This window comes from Venturia canescens, chromosome 7 (assembly GCF_019457755.1).
Source record: "Venturia canescens isolate UGA chromosome 7, ASM1945775v1, whole genome shotgun sequence".
Taxonomy (NCBI): Eukaryota; Metazoa; Arthropoda; class Insecta; order Hymenoptera; family Ichneumonidae; genus Venturia; species Venturia canescens.
In genome coordinates, this window is record NC_057427.1 from 15,371,610 (window position 1) to 15,388,436 (window position 16,827).

Here is a 16,827-nt window from a genome sequence, read left to right on the forward strand (position 1 = left end):
GACTTTGTCAATTTTTGACTAGAATAATGTGAAGTTCAGATCAGGGACTGTCGAGTTGACCAAGAATAGAGGAATCAAAATATTGCAATGAATACAAAGATAGAGAAAAAAAATAGAAATGGCAAATCACGAGAATAGGGTTGGAAGAATTACGGGCAAAGGAAATATAAGAATAGGGAAAAGTGAAAACTATAAAGAGAAAAGCAGAAAGCGTAAAAGAAAAGAAGAGACTTCGACACACATATGTGAACGCAGAGGAAGCAAAGAGAAGTTGAAAAAAAGTGTTCCAAAAACGTGAAAGTTGAACGAACGAAGAAGGAATTTTCTGGGTATGGAAATTAAGGAAGTTGAGGCATTAGAATGAAAATGATGTCATCGCTTTTAAACCGATTGCATCTTATAAAGTGAAGTGTAAAAAAAAATGAGTTAAATTTTCAGACAGTTTAGGAGCGTCGTTGCTGAGAAAAATCAATAACAATTCGGGCCAAATAACATGTAATCTTATGGAAGTCAAGACACATTCGGTGATATCTCCGTTAAAAATGATGCTAAAAATATGAAATTTTTTGGGCAACATGAGCAAGACTTGCCGAATAATGTCAATTTTTTTCAGATTTATTAGGAGATTTGCTGAGATTATATTAATAATAATCTATTTTCGGTGCAGTTTTTTGAGGCTAGGATCATCACTGTTCGTGTTTTCGACTGAGCTTTGACCAGTTTTTCGTCTTTTTTTCCCCAACTTTTCTTTAAAGTGTATGCAACATTGCCAAACTGTAAACTGGCCTAACTTTTGAAAGGTACAGGTCATCACTTTTGGGTAAAAAAAATGACTGTACAGCCTCAACTTTCTTAAGGAGGATCATCAGCTTCACGTAAAGTGAAGTTATGTAAATACGAATTTCATTGTTTTTATCTAAATTATCTAGCTTATGTAAACCCTGTTTGCTTTATTTATACGGGATTAACCCTCGTGAATACGTCATTTTTGGGTTGAATTTGTGTGATATATAAAAAAACGTCAGAATTAACTGACCTCAAATTTTGCACACATGTTCTTTAGAGTTCAAACTGTGGAATAGTACTTTTATTCTAAACTATCACCATTTTTTATTTGTTTTTGAGTGTGAAAAGATGGGATCTGTGGAGTTATTTCTTATGCGTAGGTGTTAAATATTCCAAGTTTGGAAATGATTTACTAAAAAATGGCTGAGCAAAATGGATTAAAAATTGGAGAGGCTATAGAAAATATATTCAAAAATGTATTCTAAAAGTTTCATTAAGCTATCACCACTCTTTTCAAGCGGATGTTCCTCCTTAAATGACGAGATTAAAAAAGTATTGAGACTTACCGCAAAGAAAATAACAGAAGCACAACAACATTATGGCGATGACAGGAACACTCAGGCCGAGTACTAATCCGAGGTGTTGTTGACCAGCCAATGAAGTTCCAGTCGTATCAGTGAGATCGACCAACGGACTTGGCTTACTCCAATCACCAAAACCGTAAGCGTTTCTAGCCCGAACACGGAATTTGTATTTTTGATTCATTTCGCCCATTATAATCCAGTAGTTGTCGGTACCGTTGTAATAAACGTTCCAGCCTTTGGTCTCGTTCTTTTCATAATCGTCGATCGTATCGTCAATTATTTTACCCTCCAGCCTGTACAATGTTATTTGAGAACCGTGGGCAAGTGCCGGCTCCCAATTCAATTGGTAAACGGAGTTTCGGAGCTTCGTGACACCCGGTGTTCCTGGTGGACTTGGAACGTCGCCTAAAAAATAGATACACATTAAATTTAACCACTCTTCACCTGAACCACTATTTGGGTATTTCGTTCAACACTATTTTGAGAAATTATTAGAATCCTTAAAAAAAAAAGCGTCAAAAGGCGATCGAAAAACAAGAAAATGCTTCAAAAATAGGAAGAAGTCGATGAAAAAAACCTCAACATTCGTCCAACACATAAAAATAAAGTCAATCAATAAAATCGCGAATCATTTGAAAAAGAAATTCTGAATCCCAGTTTTGAATAACAAGCATCCTCTCTTCACGCCTCTACTCGAAAACAACTCTGCTTCTAAAATCTTTACTCCAAAATCCATAACAACTATACGTCCACTCGTGTATAATCCACGATCTTCCCTCTCTCTATACTCATGACGAGACATGTTCTGAAATCATCATGAGTAGGTATATCGGGGATTAAATATCACACCGGAATAGATATGTTAAGATGATGGATCAGTCGGTAATCACAACCGTGAGTGCGAGAGAGATAGTTGCAAATTTTGAAAAGGAAATTTTTCCACATCGTTCGTCTGATCAAAAAAATAAAAATGTCATCGGATTTTTGCAATCGTGCTGGATACGACGACATTTTTTTTATTTTAATCGGATGAACGATGTCAAAGAGTTTCAATTTAAAAAATTCGAGGTGTGATTACCGACTGATCCATCATCTTAAGGAGGGTAGACGTTCTCTGCGCAGATCCGCAGTTATTAAGATGATGGATCAGTCGGTAATCACACCTCGAATTTTTGAAGTTGAAACTCTTTGACATCGTTCGTCCGATTAAAATAATAAAAATGTCATCGTATGCAGTACGATCGCAAAAATCCGATGACATTTTTATTTTTTCCATCAGACGAACGATGTGGAAAAATTTCCTTTTCAAAATTTGCAGCTATCTCTCTCGCACTCACGGTTGTGATTACCGACTGATCCATCATCTTAAGGAGCGGAGTTGTTATCGAGAATGGCTACCGATAGAGATGTTAACTAGCAGCTACTTATTACTGTACTCATCGCAGCTCTACTCGATAACAACTCCGTTCTTTAAGGAAGTTGAGGCGATATATACATTAGATTTTATTATACCAAATGAATGAATTGAAAATTTACGTGAATCTTCTTGAATAGCGCTTAATTATGTGTGAAAAATTTGGAGAGGTTTCACCGCCTAGTAATCGAGATATTCATTGTTGAAAATGACAAGGTTAAACATGGGCTCTTGTGGAAGCTTTCAAAAAATTGCAAACTTCAACAATAAATATCTCAATTTCACGACGGTGAATCATCGGCATATACCGCCAGAAGTTTAATACTGTCTTAAGCTTTCTGTTTAAAAAATTTTTATGTGCAAAGTTGGAAAATAGAAAACTCAAACATGAGATACGCTTCAACCTCCTTAAACATGTATTTAGAGGAGAACTGTTGTTGAATACATTTACTGAGAGTAGAATTGTCGACTTGCTGCAACAACATGACTCGACTCTTATAAATCACCTCGATAACATTTCCAATCTGAAGATTTTTTATTTGTGCATGAATAACGTCTCTACTCTTTAACATGCCTGGGCGAATGGCACAGATTTTATTATTGATGACGAAAGAGGAGACATTGGATTATATTGATTTTGCAAATTTGAAAGGGCTGTTTGGAGCAGCGTTGTTTTTGAGTAAAGGCGCGAGAGAACGGTTGTTATTTTGTCCAATTTCGTTGAAAAATTGCTACACATCGATTATATAAAAAACGACGCATTCATTGAGATGAAACGATGAAATTTCTCCAAACTTACCCAGCGTCTCAAAATTGAATCTCGAATCGGTGGGCCATACGAAATTTTGATGATAATTCGGATACCGAAGTACCAATCGAAAAGTATAAAAAGTTTTGGACAAGAGTCCTTTGATGCGGAAGTCAACTTTGTTGGCATTGAGGAAGCGATCGTTAGCGATTTGCCATTTATCCAATCGGGCACTGCGATACTCGAGGACGTAGCTGACCGTCAAATTCGGATTGGGTATCCACGAAACATTCAAGGCATTTACGGTGACGCCGGTGACAGTGAGATTGGCAGGTTCGGGGTACATGGTGACTATTTTTTCACTGCTTTCGCTGTAAGTGTCATTGAAATGGGCCGGATAAGCTCGGACGTATACGAGATAATCCTGTCCGGGTAAAAGGGGCTGAAGCATCGCGGTGAATTGCCCGTTGGTAGGTATTTCGGCGTTCTTGATGAACTGTTCGCCCTTCTGTCGGACGCCGTCAACGAGGCGGACGGAGCGCCAATGTACTTCGTAACGTACAGCAGCTGCGTTCAACTGTTTCGGTGGTAACCAGTTGACGGCAGCTAAATAAGGCGTGAGAGCTCGAACGGTAACGTTTTCCGGTGTGGTCGGAGCGCCGGCTGCTGTTCTGAGCACAACTCCGGGTCCGAATTCGAGGCTCAGAGATTCCGCGTCGCTGTAATAGTTGCTGAGGGCCAGTTTAAATCGGTACTTCGTGAATGGTTTGAGATTTTTCACGAGCATTTCTCTCCGGTACGTTCGCAGCTGAATCTTGTCGTTGTTGTTGCATTTGTTCGGATCGTTTTCGAGACACTGCGACACGTAAACCGTGTACAGTGTACTCGGCAAATTGTAATTTTCACAATCGTAATTCGCCTCCGGCATCGGCAGTCTGATCGTTATGCTCGTAGCGGTTTTACCGATTTCTTCGCAATTGTAGTCAACCTGATGCGGGATCAAGCAGTCTGACATTGGGTAAGGCTGCAGGGACTTGCCCGTTGCCCGTATGCTCCGCAGGTTACCGAGGTAAAACGTTCTCACGTCTTCGTCGTTCGGCGTCAATTTGTTCGCGTAGTAAATCCCGTCCCCGGTCGCGCTCGACCAATAAACGTTCATCTTGTCCACGGTCAACGACACCGGAGGCAAGCCGCGGTCGTAACTCGGCGTCAGAACCACGTCGCACTCGCAACCGTCGATACTCGCTATGTTCAAATTTCCCTCCAACGATATCCAGTACACAAACGGACTCTTCGGATCTGTGCTGTCGATCGTCATCGTCGGCTTCAACGACGGCCGGTACGAGCACGAACAATCCTCGTCGTGGTTGAAAAATATTTTCACATTCTCACCGTTCAGGTCCGAATGCATTATCATTCCGCGGTCAGCCTCCGTTAACTCGATCCAAAATAGCTCCCTGATCAACAGTTTCACTTATTATTTTAGGACAAACTTTGCCAGAGTTTTAATTTAAGGTATTACTGGATGGATAGCCCAGCCGATAAATTGTAACTCATCGGAATTTCCATACTTCGTGATGCAATAAAAATCTTAAAAAATTCAGCAACATTTGGAAAGTTATGAACTACAATTATATCAATAATAATATTGCCCAAAAGTTATTAATAAATTGTTTAAATAAATAATTTTTTAACAATTTTACAGTAAACCCGTTTTTTTTTTTTTTTTACGAATCGAATGTGCACATTTTTCTGAATGCTCATGATTTTTTTCAGAATTTTCGTGGATTTTTGAAATTCCCTTTTTTAAATTTTTTAAGTGGCTCTATTTGTACACTTTTGATCCAGTAACCTTGAGACTTTTCAAAACTGATGGTAAATATGTCTTCTAAAACATATCCAAAATTCAAATTTTTAAAAATTTTTTTAAAAATTTTTTCAAGAAATTTCAAAAATCCACGAAAATTCTGAAAAAATTCATGAGCATTGTTATTAACTTTTGGGCAATATTATTATTGATAATCGTTGTTCATAGTTTTCCAAATGTTGTTAAATTTTTTCAGATTTTTATTGCCTCACGAAGTACGGAAATTCCAATCCGATATAATTTTTGGTCGAGCTATCCATCCAGTTATATCTTAAGTTACAAAAAAATTCTTGAAAATTGAAATTTTGTGTTTCAATGCCCGAAAATGCTTCAATTTTTAATATTTCTCGATGATTTTAGATCAGGCGATAGCTACTGCTTCACAAATCAAAACGCTCTTTGGTTTTTTCATCTCGGATAAACCAATTCCGCGGAGTCGTGGAGATCACGGAGAAACAAATGGGTTACTGTGGAGTAGTTTTACGCCGAATCTACCCGAGAAATCGGAGTTAAAAAATTCTATAATAGAGTTAAAATACCAAAATGAATAAACCCTTCAAATTTCAAAATTCTATGTTTTCATTCCTCGCCGCAAAAAAATCGCGAAAAGATCCCAAAAAATTCGGCTGCCACACGGGGCGACCCCCTTAAAGAACGAAGTTGAACTTACCCGGTCAACGGAGATACTTCGAGATTAACGATGCTCCTCGTCCGCGTGATGATTTGTTCGTAGATGAGTGTGCCAGCTTCCCAAGCCGTGATGTCAAGTTTGACGATGCGACTGGCCCCGTTTTTTCTCGACGTCGATTCGCTCCAATAGAGACTCCTGGAAACCCAATCGAGGCATAACCCCGAGCTCGTGCCATTGAGCGACAGTATTTTCGTGGCGTTTTTTCCTTTCATATCGGAAGTCACGACTTCCTGCATCTCGTTGATCCAAAATAATTTGTTCTCAACCGCGAGATATCTGACTTCGCCGACGATGTGTCGTGTTATTGTCTCGTTCGAGCGCCGATCGAGGTCGATCATCCTCACAGCGTCTGTCGTAGCGACCAACAACTGCGGCACCGGATTCTCGTAATCGGTCGAAACGTTCACCACATCCGTGTATGGTCCAGCACCGACTTTTGTGAATGCACGAACTTTCAAGTAATACGTCGTATTCGGCTTCAACTGATGCACCGAATACTCCTCGACTTCCGCACCAACCTTAACGTCGTTGCAGATCTGGATCTCGACACCGTTCATCATTGACCAACACTTCAACTCGTAGCCTTGGATCAAGCCATTCACGAACTGTGGCAAGTCCCATCTATCGATTGAACAAATTAAGGTTGTTTTCGTGGCATTTTATTCTCTGTCAATTGTAGAATTACGTTCGATGGAAGGGAGAATAAACGCGAAAGTTTTGTTCAAGGAAGTTCATCCGGTAGTCGAATTCACAAACAAACTTGAATACGGCAACGAATAATTAAAAAATATTACATCCAAATTTTGAGGCCCGAGGATACTTGGTTCGTGAGAAAAAAAATTAAAATGGATTCTCCAACTTAAAACACGGTCTCTTATGGGTTTCAGTGCTTTTCCCATCTTCATATGTGAAGTTCGCAGGCATTGACAAACAGTTCTTGCAGAAACTTTCATAAGTGATGGGAAAATATCTGAAGAATATGTTTACAATTTCGTAAAATCCATTCAATACTTATAGAGTTCGCAATTGATGAATTTTTTCTCGAAAAATGGTAATTATTGGGAGCTTAAGCCACGTGCCACTTTCATGATGGCAACGCTGCCAACCGCGCGCGTTTTTGAAACCGAAGACTCCAATAAATTATGAAGGACGGGTGAGAAAATATTAATTTTTCTTTTTTCTAACTCGGTACCAGATGAATTTCCTTTTTAAGGAGGGTGGCTACATTCGTCAAAATGATAAGAAATTTATCAAATTTGGTGATAATGTTCTTCGACATCAAGTGCGAAATCACCATTTTTTTCAAAATTTTCTTCTGCTTAGTTATCGAGTAATTACGCATCAAAGCAGATTTCTTATGCCCGGAAGGTATACCTATATATATATGGAAACGCTATGCTTATACACCTGAACTTTAGTGATCAATTACTCGATAACTGTACAGAAGAAAAATCTTAAAAAATTTGTATTGTCAAATTTGGCCCCAAAGAATATGTTCACCAAATTTTATTAAATTTTTATCATTTTGAAATTTTTAATGTATTTAACATGGTTTAGCATGGCAACATTGTATCATCGGTAGCCACCCTCCTTAATTCGATAAAGTTTCGAGTTTTTCATCGTTGAAAGTACAATAATTATCGCGGTCGAATCCTGAAATATTGGTGGAATGAAAAGCCATTGAAAAACGGTGTTGCTTACCTGAATGTGACGAACAAATCATTTTCTTCGCCCAAAGGTTCTCGATTGTGTTCGACAAAGATTCTAACGTTCGTTGGTTGACTGGGCACGCTTTGTGGTGAGGTCAGCATGGTTCGAGAGTGGCCAGAAGTGCCCCAATAGGTAAAAGCTTTGATGGTGACTTCGAGGATCGAGTAGGGCAAGATTTGGTCGGAATTGTTGTAGGGCATTGACGTTTCCGTGGTTATTTCAGGGTTTGAATTGGTGTTGATATAATCGGCGAACTTGACCTCGTAAAAAACAGTCCCATAATTGGTATTGGTTACGGGATCCCACGAGACGTTGAAGTTGCGCCAAGTTCCCTCGACTCTTATGCTGTCGACTTTAACCGCATTCGGCAAAACGGCTATCGTATCCGCTGTCAAATTTTCCGGATACCGGTGCAACGCCGGATCCATTATGGCGACCATATGCAAACCGATTAACGAAATGCCGTTGATTACGGCTGTATTTTGACCAGTCAAATCGCCGATGACCGTGTTCCGATCGTCCTGCAGCCACAAAAGGTGCTCGGAAAAGTAGCACAAAGGGCCTTGCATATTTGGGTGCTGGAGCGATGAGACCTGTTGACAAAAAAATCGTCAAAACCGCGAATGGTTCGAAAAAACGAAAATTTCATCGTAAAACTCGCAGCTTCGTCCGAATTGGACTCGCTCGAATCAACGATTTGCTTCTGCTTAGCGAAACTTTATAAACTTTTATAAAGTACTTTTGAAAATCGGAGCACACCTTTTCCGGTACGATTTTTTGGCTCATCGGTATCCTCTCAGAAGTCGGAGCCCGATAAACGATCGATCCACTCTCGTAGCTCCGCACGATCCAGTAAACGTATCGATTCTCGGTGTCCAACGTCAGACCCATCACTTGTTTGCCATTGAAAATTTCATCGGAATGATAATATCTTCTGTCTTGGCCATTCAGCCGAGCAACTTCGACAGCGTGCCCGGTCGACCAGTACAAATACGCGGCTTGGGCGTCGATCATCAATTCTTTGACGATGGCTAATATCGACATTGGTTCCTGCTGCGATCCGTTCAAATTCGCTCTCGTTATCTTCAAAGAATCGACACCAAAATTCGGTTAGAAAGAGACTTTTTCTTTTCAACAAAAACTATACAATTTCATTACGCTTCTTCACTTCACGAGTGCCAATTGGAAAAATAAACTCACTATTTGTTGCTTAGGATTGGCCCAGTAAAGTTTCTTCGATATCCAATCAACGGCGACGCTCCCGACCGAATTAATGTTCAATCTCGTTTTGCTATGCTCCGTCATGTTGTATCTGTACAACGCTGAATTATTACCGACGATATAAAGAGTATCCTGATACCAACTGACATCGACGATGTAATATTCGCTCTCGGAATCTCGGAGGCTTCCTTTGTAAATCAGAGTCTCAACATTTTCGCCGGTTACGTCACTCCTCAACAATCCTTCGTTAGCTGACCACAGTATCGAGGCGTGTGAACCATCCCTTCGGAAAATCCATGACATTAAATTTCCAGCTTTTCAAAATTGAATAGAGAGCAAACGAAACGTTCGTAAATATCATTCGATTATTTATATTTGAATTTATCAAATACCAACGCGAGGAAATTATTTAAAGAATAATTTATGTAAATTGTTCGACTTCGTTGACCATTTCAGTACCGCCTTTTTTACAGTAACGCAAATTTCGTCACATTCTGTATTGAGGAGAATTAAAAATTGGATTTTTCAGACACCGGATTCGTCATCAACGACCCCAAAAACTCCCCAGTCATCATTTTTATGAACCCAGCTCCACGTAATTTGATAATTTTCCAGTTTTTTGCAGGCCTTACCTCAAACATTCATTTGTTTATATTGTTATAATTAAAAAGTTGTTATTAATTCATTGCACTAAACATTTTTTTATAAAATAGTATAAATTTGTGGGTCGTTGGCGTTTGGAAATCAAAAATACATTGATTCGTGACAAAATAATGAACGTTTGAACGCAAAAGTATGGTATGAGTCGAGACCACTGGGACAGAAAGGGTCAAATTGTGGCAAAATTTATCTCGATTTGGGAGGACCGAGGCAACTGTAAAGGTCAAGAATTCAGGGGAAGTGTTTAGTGAAAAAATCCACGATTCATAGCTGCAACAATTTATTTGTGTCCTTTTTTCCTAGAGTTTTATGAATCCTGCTGGGATTTAGCGCGGTTTATGATTTCGAGAACAGGAGCGAAGAGAATTGGTTGGAGTACCAGCAAATGAGTTCTTACTTCAAAGTTCGTCCGTGGAATTCCGTCGACCAAGGTCCTCTGCCGGCGCTCGTATAAGCCGCAGCTTTGATCGTGTACTCGGACTTTTCGCGTAAATTATGAACGGTATGGGAGGATCCAGCGATCGCAGTTTGACGGATAACATCGCCGCTGGATTCGTCCTTAATCTCGAGTTCGTAGGACCAATTCTGCCAGGCTCCTTTGCCTTGGCCGCCCAACAAGTGCGGTGCTTGCCAAGATACTTTGGCTCTTTCGGCCCCCAACACAGCCTGAACACCGGTCGGTGGGTTCACCGGAACCGGAACTGGCTGACTCGCGTCCATCAGCACGTTCACACTGACGAACGAAACGTCCGATCTGTGGGAAGATTCAGAAACAAGTTCAACGGAAGAAAATGAAAGACTGCAATTTTCATGATTTTTCAAAAAATCATTCAAGGGTCGGACAAAAGACATTTTATCGGTAAGAAATTCAACTTTTTGAGTACCAATTTTCATAGGGGAGCATTCAAAATTTGAAACGTCATCGGCTTTCGTGCGGCGGGGGAAACATTTTTCTCCTTGATACTGAATAATAAAATATGAACCAGCAGCTATCGTGACAAAATTTAATGACGAAATGACGGTCGGTTGAAATTTTTTCAATTTTTCTGATTTCCTCATAATTTTTTTGTTTCCAGGCAGTCTCGAGCATCAAAATCACGGCGAGACTCAAAAATTCAGTAACGAACAAGTGAGAAAAAAATAAGAAATTGGTTCATTTATCAGCACCGAGCATCCTCTCTATTTTAGTTGCCATAATTTATTTGCGTATCGCCACTTGCTGTAGACTTAAAAATTTTCCAGCCATAATTTTTAAAGAAAATTTAGTGTCCAAAGGAAAAAGGGGCAGAAGTTTATTGCTCGTCGCAGTGACGTTACTCGCTTAGTAAAAATTCATCGCTCAGTAAAAGTGGAGTATTTTGTGTTTACCGATCAGGATAAGCGTTGTGAAAATATCGATTTTGTCCCGGATGGTAACCCTCGGTGAGAACTTCTTCTCCGTTGGTCCAGTAGAACAACCCATTAGCCATGGCGAGGGACACGACATTTTTGAATTTCGGTTGTTGCGTGTTGGCGCGAAGATCAAGGATTTCGCGGCCATCGAGGGAGACCGAAATGACAGTATTTTTCGTGTGGTCAGGTACGAGTAGGCGGAAGTTGGTATGATCGACGGTGAACGCACCCAAATGTGCATCTTCGAGTATGAGATACGGTTGGACTTCGTGTTTGATGCCGTTACTTATGTCAGCCAGATCGAGCCTGTACAGTCCGCCCCGGGTGACCCAGAAGAGATAACCGTTGTAAGGATCGACCTCGATATGTGACGGTCTCGTTAGGAAACCTGCCATAGCGACCGTCAAGCCTTTTCCGTCGAAGTTACAACGCGCTATTTGCCAGACGGTCGTCGCGTGTTTCACTTCGCCCAACACGTACAAATGCATGTTCAACCAATCGACGGACAAGCTGAGGGGCTTGAAATTCACTTGACTCGAGCTCAACACGACCGTTGGCTCCGACGATTCCATTATCGAGGTGCGATACACGAAACCCATTGAATCGGAGAAAAAAAGCTGCGCCGATGCCACGTGGATCGCTACTCCGCGAATCGAACCCGCTGTTCGACAAACCACTCGTGGCTCATCCAACATGTCTGCTCCTTGCTTCGTTACCACGTGCTCGCCACCCAATATCAAAATCGGCTGTTGCATGTCCTTTACTGCAGTTTTAACAAACATTTTCGTTCGTCAACATTAACGGCGCTGTTTTTGTTACATATTTCAAAATGAAAGATAAAAGTAGGTCATATTCGTCGGGTTCATGATGGAAGATTTGAATCTTGGAACTCAATGATTCAGTTTTTCGGTCAGTTTTTTAGCGACTCGGGTTCTTTATTGAGAATCAATTAATTGCCTTTCGCTCTACTTGCTATTAAAAACTTTAGAGATCCAGATGGCGAAAGGTCTCTTTATTTTTCTAACTATATTTTAACGATCGAACGATCCATCGAACATAAAACGGAGAAGTCACGAATTATTAATTATAATTTCCGAAAATCGATTTTTTTTATTACATTTTTAAAAGTATCATAGTAAAATATTATAAAGATCTGAGCAGTTCGAGAAGTGTACTTTCGATCGGTCGAAACTATTCGACCGATCCTTACCAAAATTTTACCACATGTTTTTGTGACTTATAGCTATAGCGCATATCATACGAATTTTAAAATTTTGAGTGGAAATTTTTTTTTTTTGCCAAAAACGATAATAAAAACGTGCTTTTTCGTAGTTTTTGGAAAAATAGCCGGCATTTTGTGATTTTTGAAAAAAATCAAAAGTCGTATGGTATACGCCATAGCCATTTACCTACTGAATCTAAAACCAATTATTTTTCTCCGATCATCCATTTCAGAGATTTTATCAACAGCGCACACCCATCTTTTTTTGTAGCTGTCTTCTCCCTCATTTTTCTGTACGAAAATTGAGTAAAATAAAAATAAAAAGAAATTTATTTGTATATCTTAAGAGTGTATTTTTTATTTCCATATTTGTAATTTATACCGGTGAAAAAAATTGGTGAAAATAGTATTTTTATTTTGACAGTCTAATTAAGGTAGACCTCTTATTAAAAGGTCAAAGGAATGGGAACTTTCAAATTTCAACCGTGTGAAAAAATGTCAATATTGAATTTATTCCACGTTCGAAATTTTCGGAATAAATCAAAGAATTGAAACACGTTGGATTTCGTAAAATTGGGGAACTTAACGATTAACATTTGAATTCAATCGTGCGTCAATGATGCTTCTCAATTCGATTTTTTTTTCCTCGACGATTTCCAACAATGGCATTGAAAATGAAAAAAACCTATTTTTGAGTAATGCAAAAGTTTCATTGAAGCTAGTTTTTGTTTGCTTACCAGCAGGTTCAGGAGGTGTAGTTATGTAGATGACGGCTGGTGGTCCAGCCCCCTCAGCGTTTCTCATCGAGACGCTTATCGTGTAGTTTTTGTTCGGTACCAAATTTTGAAACATATAATGATCGGTGTTTTCCGATGCTGGAATATCCTGCGCGTCGAAAGAAACGAAGCTTTGACAATTAGAAGATCCGGTGAGACCAAACAATTGGTAGAAGAGACAACACAATTTTTTATCGATTTTCCCGTGTTAGAAAGTAAAGATAAAAGTATCGCAGGAGGACGAAATTACGCCATGCCAGAAATATACACGTTTCAAGAAAAATTGGTTCCTACGAGCCTTCAATTTGTTACGGGATGACATTTCGTTTAGAATGCGATAATAAAATTCGGCGTTAGTCGATAGCAAGCTATTAGCGCTGACTTCAAATAGACGAAACGAAAATGAACTTTATTCACGGCACGAATGAAGTAACGTGCCGAACGGAAGTGCAATATTTTCACCAAACCATAAAAAATCGACGTCGTGAAACAATGTTTGTGTTCCACTGACAATTCCAAAATCCTAGATCAATCATTTCTACTCAATAATTTTCGCAAATTCATTTTCGTTTGCCTTAAAAGCGTCACACGAAGCAGCAAAAAAATGGAGCGTTTCTCAGATGTGCGTCTCGAAAGAAAACTCGAACGAAATATATTCCGTTAACATTCGAAAATTAGAATAACCGTCACTGAAGATTTAAGAATTAAACTTTTCGAATATCAGAGAAAATTGCCTCGCAAAGCCAAAGTTACGAATCATCAAACTATCCGAAATGCACATCTTCCCTCGCCGACCACGTTTATTTGCTTGCAAAGACGAACTCTCACCGTATTTAGTTAACTCAAAGCGTTGTGTTAACACAAATTAATTGATGAATGGCGTGGTTAAGGAAGTGGCTCTCGAACCAATTGCTAAACTATGTCAGAGGCATAGTTTCCGTAAAAGTATTCTGTTGAGTACAAAATATAGCAGCGTGATGCTAAGCAATTGGGACTACTGGAGTACATACGAAAAGTGATCACCTTTCGTTGTTTTAGAACGCGAAGTCAAATACTTTGAAATATTCTAATCCTTCAAATATCGAGTATTCGTTGTCTCAAGAAAATGAAGAAAATCCATTTCGCAAGATCGAAGGTAAAGCCGATTTTAGCAGAAACTAATAGCGATAAATGAGATAAATAAGAAAATTTGAAACACTTTGACGACGATCAACAAGTCGCGTTAGCAAACCCCCGAAAAAATGTGGGTCGAAAAACGAAATTAGATCACTTTTGCAAATTATTTACATTTCAATCCACTCGAACCTCTTTTGTAATTGCTGATAAAGTAGCAAACAGCACATGGAAAAAGATAGAAACAGATAAACGTCGAAAGAGCATTGAGAGTAATTATGACGCTAATGAACCTTCTTGTTGGAAGCTCCAATGCTCCACGTGAAAATAGAAAATAGGAAAGTTCTGTTTTCTCATTTGTTTCTGGCTTGGCGTGTACCTTAGTAAGCAAGGAGTAATCTGCCCCTTGTAATTGCAGGACATAGGAGGCGAGTGGACCATTGGGAAACGGGCCTGGTTCCCAAGACACAGATACCCGACAGCTATCGACTGCAGCCGCCCTTACAATTACCGGTGCTGACGTTGGCCGCCCCGCTGCTAATGTCAGAATAACAACGCTTGGCGCTGACACTATTGGTTCGGGGTTGTGTTGCGTTGATTTCAACAGTATCGCCACTCGAAACTGAAAACCGATTTCGGTGTCACATTTCGGATGAAATTTCATTCGAAAATTGCTCGCGATTAACAATCGCAGTTCTTACTCGGTACTTTGTGTACGGTTGCAAATTTTCGACCAGTATTTGGTCGTCCTGGCCCCACGACTGGTTCCGACAGTACTGCCACGTCTCGGCGAGTTCCTCGTATCTCCATTGCACCAGGTACGACACCCCACCGGCGTGCCTCTTCTCGATATCGATTCCTGTCCACTCCAGACGAAGGGACGTCGCCGTCAGGGAATCGGCGACCAGAGCCGGGGCCGGTGGTACCCCGATTTCGGCTGTTGTTTACCAGACGAACAAACAAATTTCATTTTAGAGGCACAGAGTTGTTAACGATTTTGATAGTGCGCTGCTTCTTGGCTCGAGAGTTGCAGAACATTTTTCGATCTTATTTACTACCGTTTCATTTAAATCTTCGGCGTTCCGTTCACGCTGAAGTGCATTTACAGGAAAGTTATTCATCGACAGATGTCACTCAGTTTCGAGTTTTTCATCAGTTGCCTCTTCTCGTAATTTGACATTGATTCGGTGAAAAATACGAAAACTCAATTTTTTGTGAAATTTTGCATCGTGATATTGCTTAAGCGTGCGTCGAAACCGTGAGTCAAGAAATGGTGTAAAAAGAGCAAATTAAACTAATCTAACGACACAACGAGTCCAAACGACCTTTTATCGTATAACCTCGCGATCTTCTCCGCAGGAAACTTCTCTTTACGAGACTAAATTGCAGTAGCTTCTAACTAAATAAAGACCGCGCTGATATACAAAAGTCTCGAAAATTTGTAGAATAGAAATAGCAATGTCGAGTCAACGAAGCTCGAGATTTATAAGCAAAAAAATGAAAACAAAGTTACAACGAGAGGGGAAACAAGCCAGCAGAAAAGAGTTCCAATTTCTGATTGCTCGCAGAACTTTCATTTTTTATTCAAAGTCTCCCATGGAACGTTCCACCCAAGGGATCTCGCGGAATTTCACAATTCGCCGGATTTGTGAAAAATGCCAAAAAAATCGATTCGCGATATACACAAAAAACCGCGTACATCGGAGCGTGTCTTTTTTTTTCTGAAACGTCAACGAGGCGAGATTGACGCGTGCGAGAATGTGACGTTTCATAAAAGTTGAGTAATTCGAAAGAAGTATGATAAAAATGCGGGATCAAATGATCACGACGAAGGAAAACATAAAGAAACTGTCAGGAAATGAAACGACGAAGCCACGCGAGGATAAATCGAAAGAGTATCAAGCGATTTTGGATGAATTAAAATCGTCGTTTCTCGAAAGATGGCAAAGTCCGAAGGTCCAGGAGAGTGCAAAACTGTCTGATTTTGAGGTATTCCGTACACTGGGCACGGGCGCATTCGGCCGCGTGGTGCTCGTTAAATATCGACGAAATTCATCGTTCTACGCCATGAAAATATTGGAAAAAGAAAAATTGGTTAAAACCAAACAAATCGATCATACGGCGAACGAAAAAAAAATTTTGCAAACCATCAAATTCCCGTTCGTCGTCTCGATGGATTTTTTCTTCAAAGACAATAGTTATCTTTACTTAATAATGCAGTTCGTAAACGGCGGAGAAATGTTTACTCATCTACGACGAATGGGACGCTTCGACGAAGAATTGTCCAAGTTTTACGCTGCCCAAGTTATGCTGGGGCTCGAATATCTGCACGCCTGTAATCTCATCTACCGCGACCTTAAACCCGAAAACATTCTGATCGACAGTAAGGGATATTTGAAAATAACCGATTTCGGCTTTTGCAAAATTATAGAAAACCGCACGTGGACACTTTGCGGTACGCCCGAATACCTCGCCCCCGAATTGATACTGTCAAAGGGTTACGGCAAATCGGTAGATTGGTGGAGTTTCGGTGTGCTCATTTACGAAATGAACGCCGGTTACCCCCCGTTTTATTCCCAGGAACCGATGAAAATATACGAGAAAATAGTCGCCGGTAAATACAAATTCGCCAACCATTTCGGC

The 16,827-nt window shown here is 40.0% G+C and overlaps 1 protein-coding gene across 4 annotated transcripts in view; it reads right to left on the reverse strand.

Moving 5' to 3' along the window:
• Window positions 1–16,827, reverse strand: part of sev (sevenless) — a 48,620-nt gene that overhangs the window by 6,784 nt on the left and 25,009 nt on the right. For 3 of the 4 annotated variants that reach the window (XM_043423145.1, XM_043423146.1, XM_043423144.1), the window contains exons 5-15: window positions 14,886–15,121; window positions 14,564–14,806; window positions 13,033–13,180; window positions 11,050–11,836; window positions 10,079–10,435; window positions 9,001–9,304; window positions 8,560–8,883; window positions 7,792–8,393; window positions 6,070–6,711; window positions 3,584–4,989; window positions 1,353–1,775 (exon numbers count right to left, since the gene is read on the reverse strand). In XM_043423145.1, the coding sequence (XP_043279080.1) occupies window positions 1,353–1,775; window positions 3,584–4,989; window positions 6,070–6,711; window positions 7,792–8,393; window positions 8,560–8,883; window positions 9,001–9,304; window positions 10,079–10,435; window positions 11,050–11,836; window positions 13,033–13,180; window positions 14,564–14,806; window positions 14,886–15,121 (5,472 nt within the window). The remainder of the gene's footprint in view (window positions 1–1,352; window positions 1,776–3,583; window positions 4,990–6,069; window positions 6,712–7,791; window positions 8,394–8,559; window positions 8,884–9,000; window positions 9,305–10,078; window positions 10,436–11,049; window positions 11,837–13,032; window positions 13,181–14,563; window positions 14,807–14,885; window positions 15,122–16,827) is intronic. The other variant, XM_043423147.1, reaches the window with a different exon arrangement.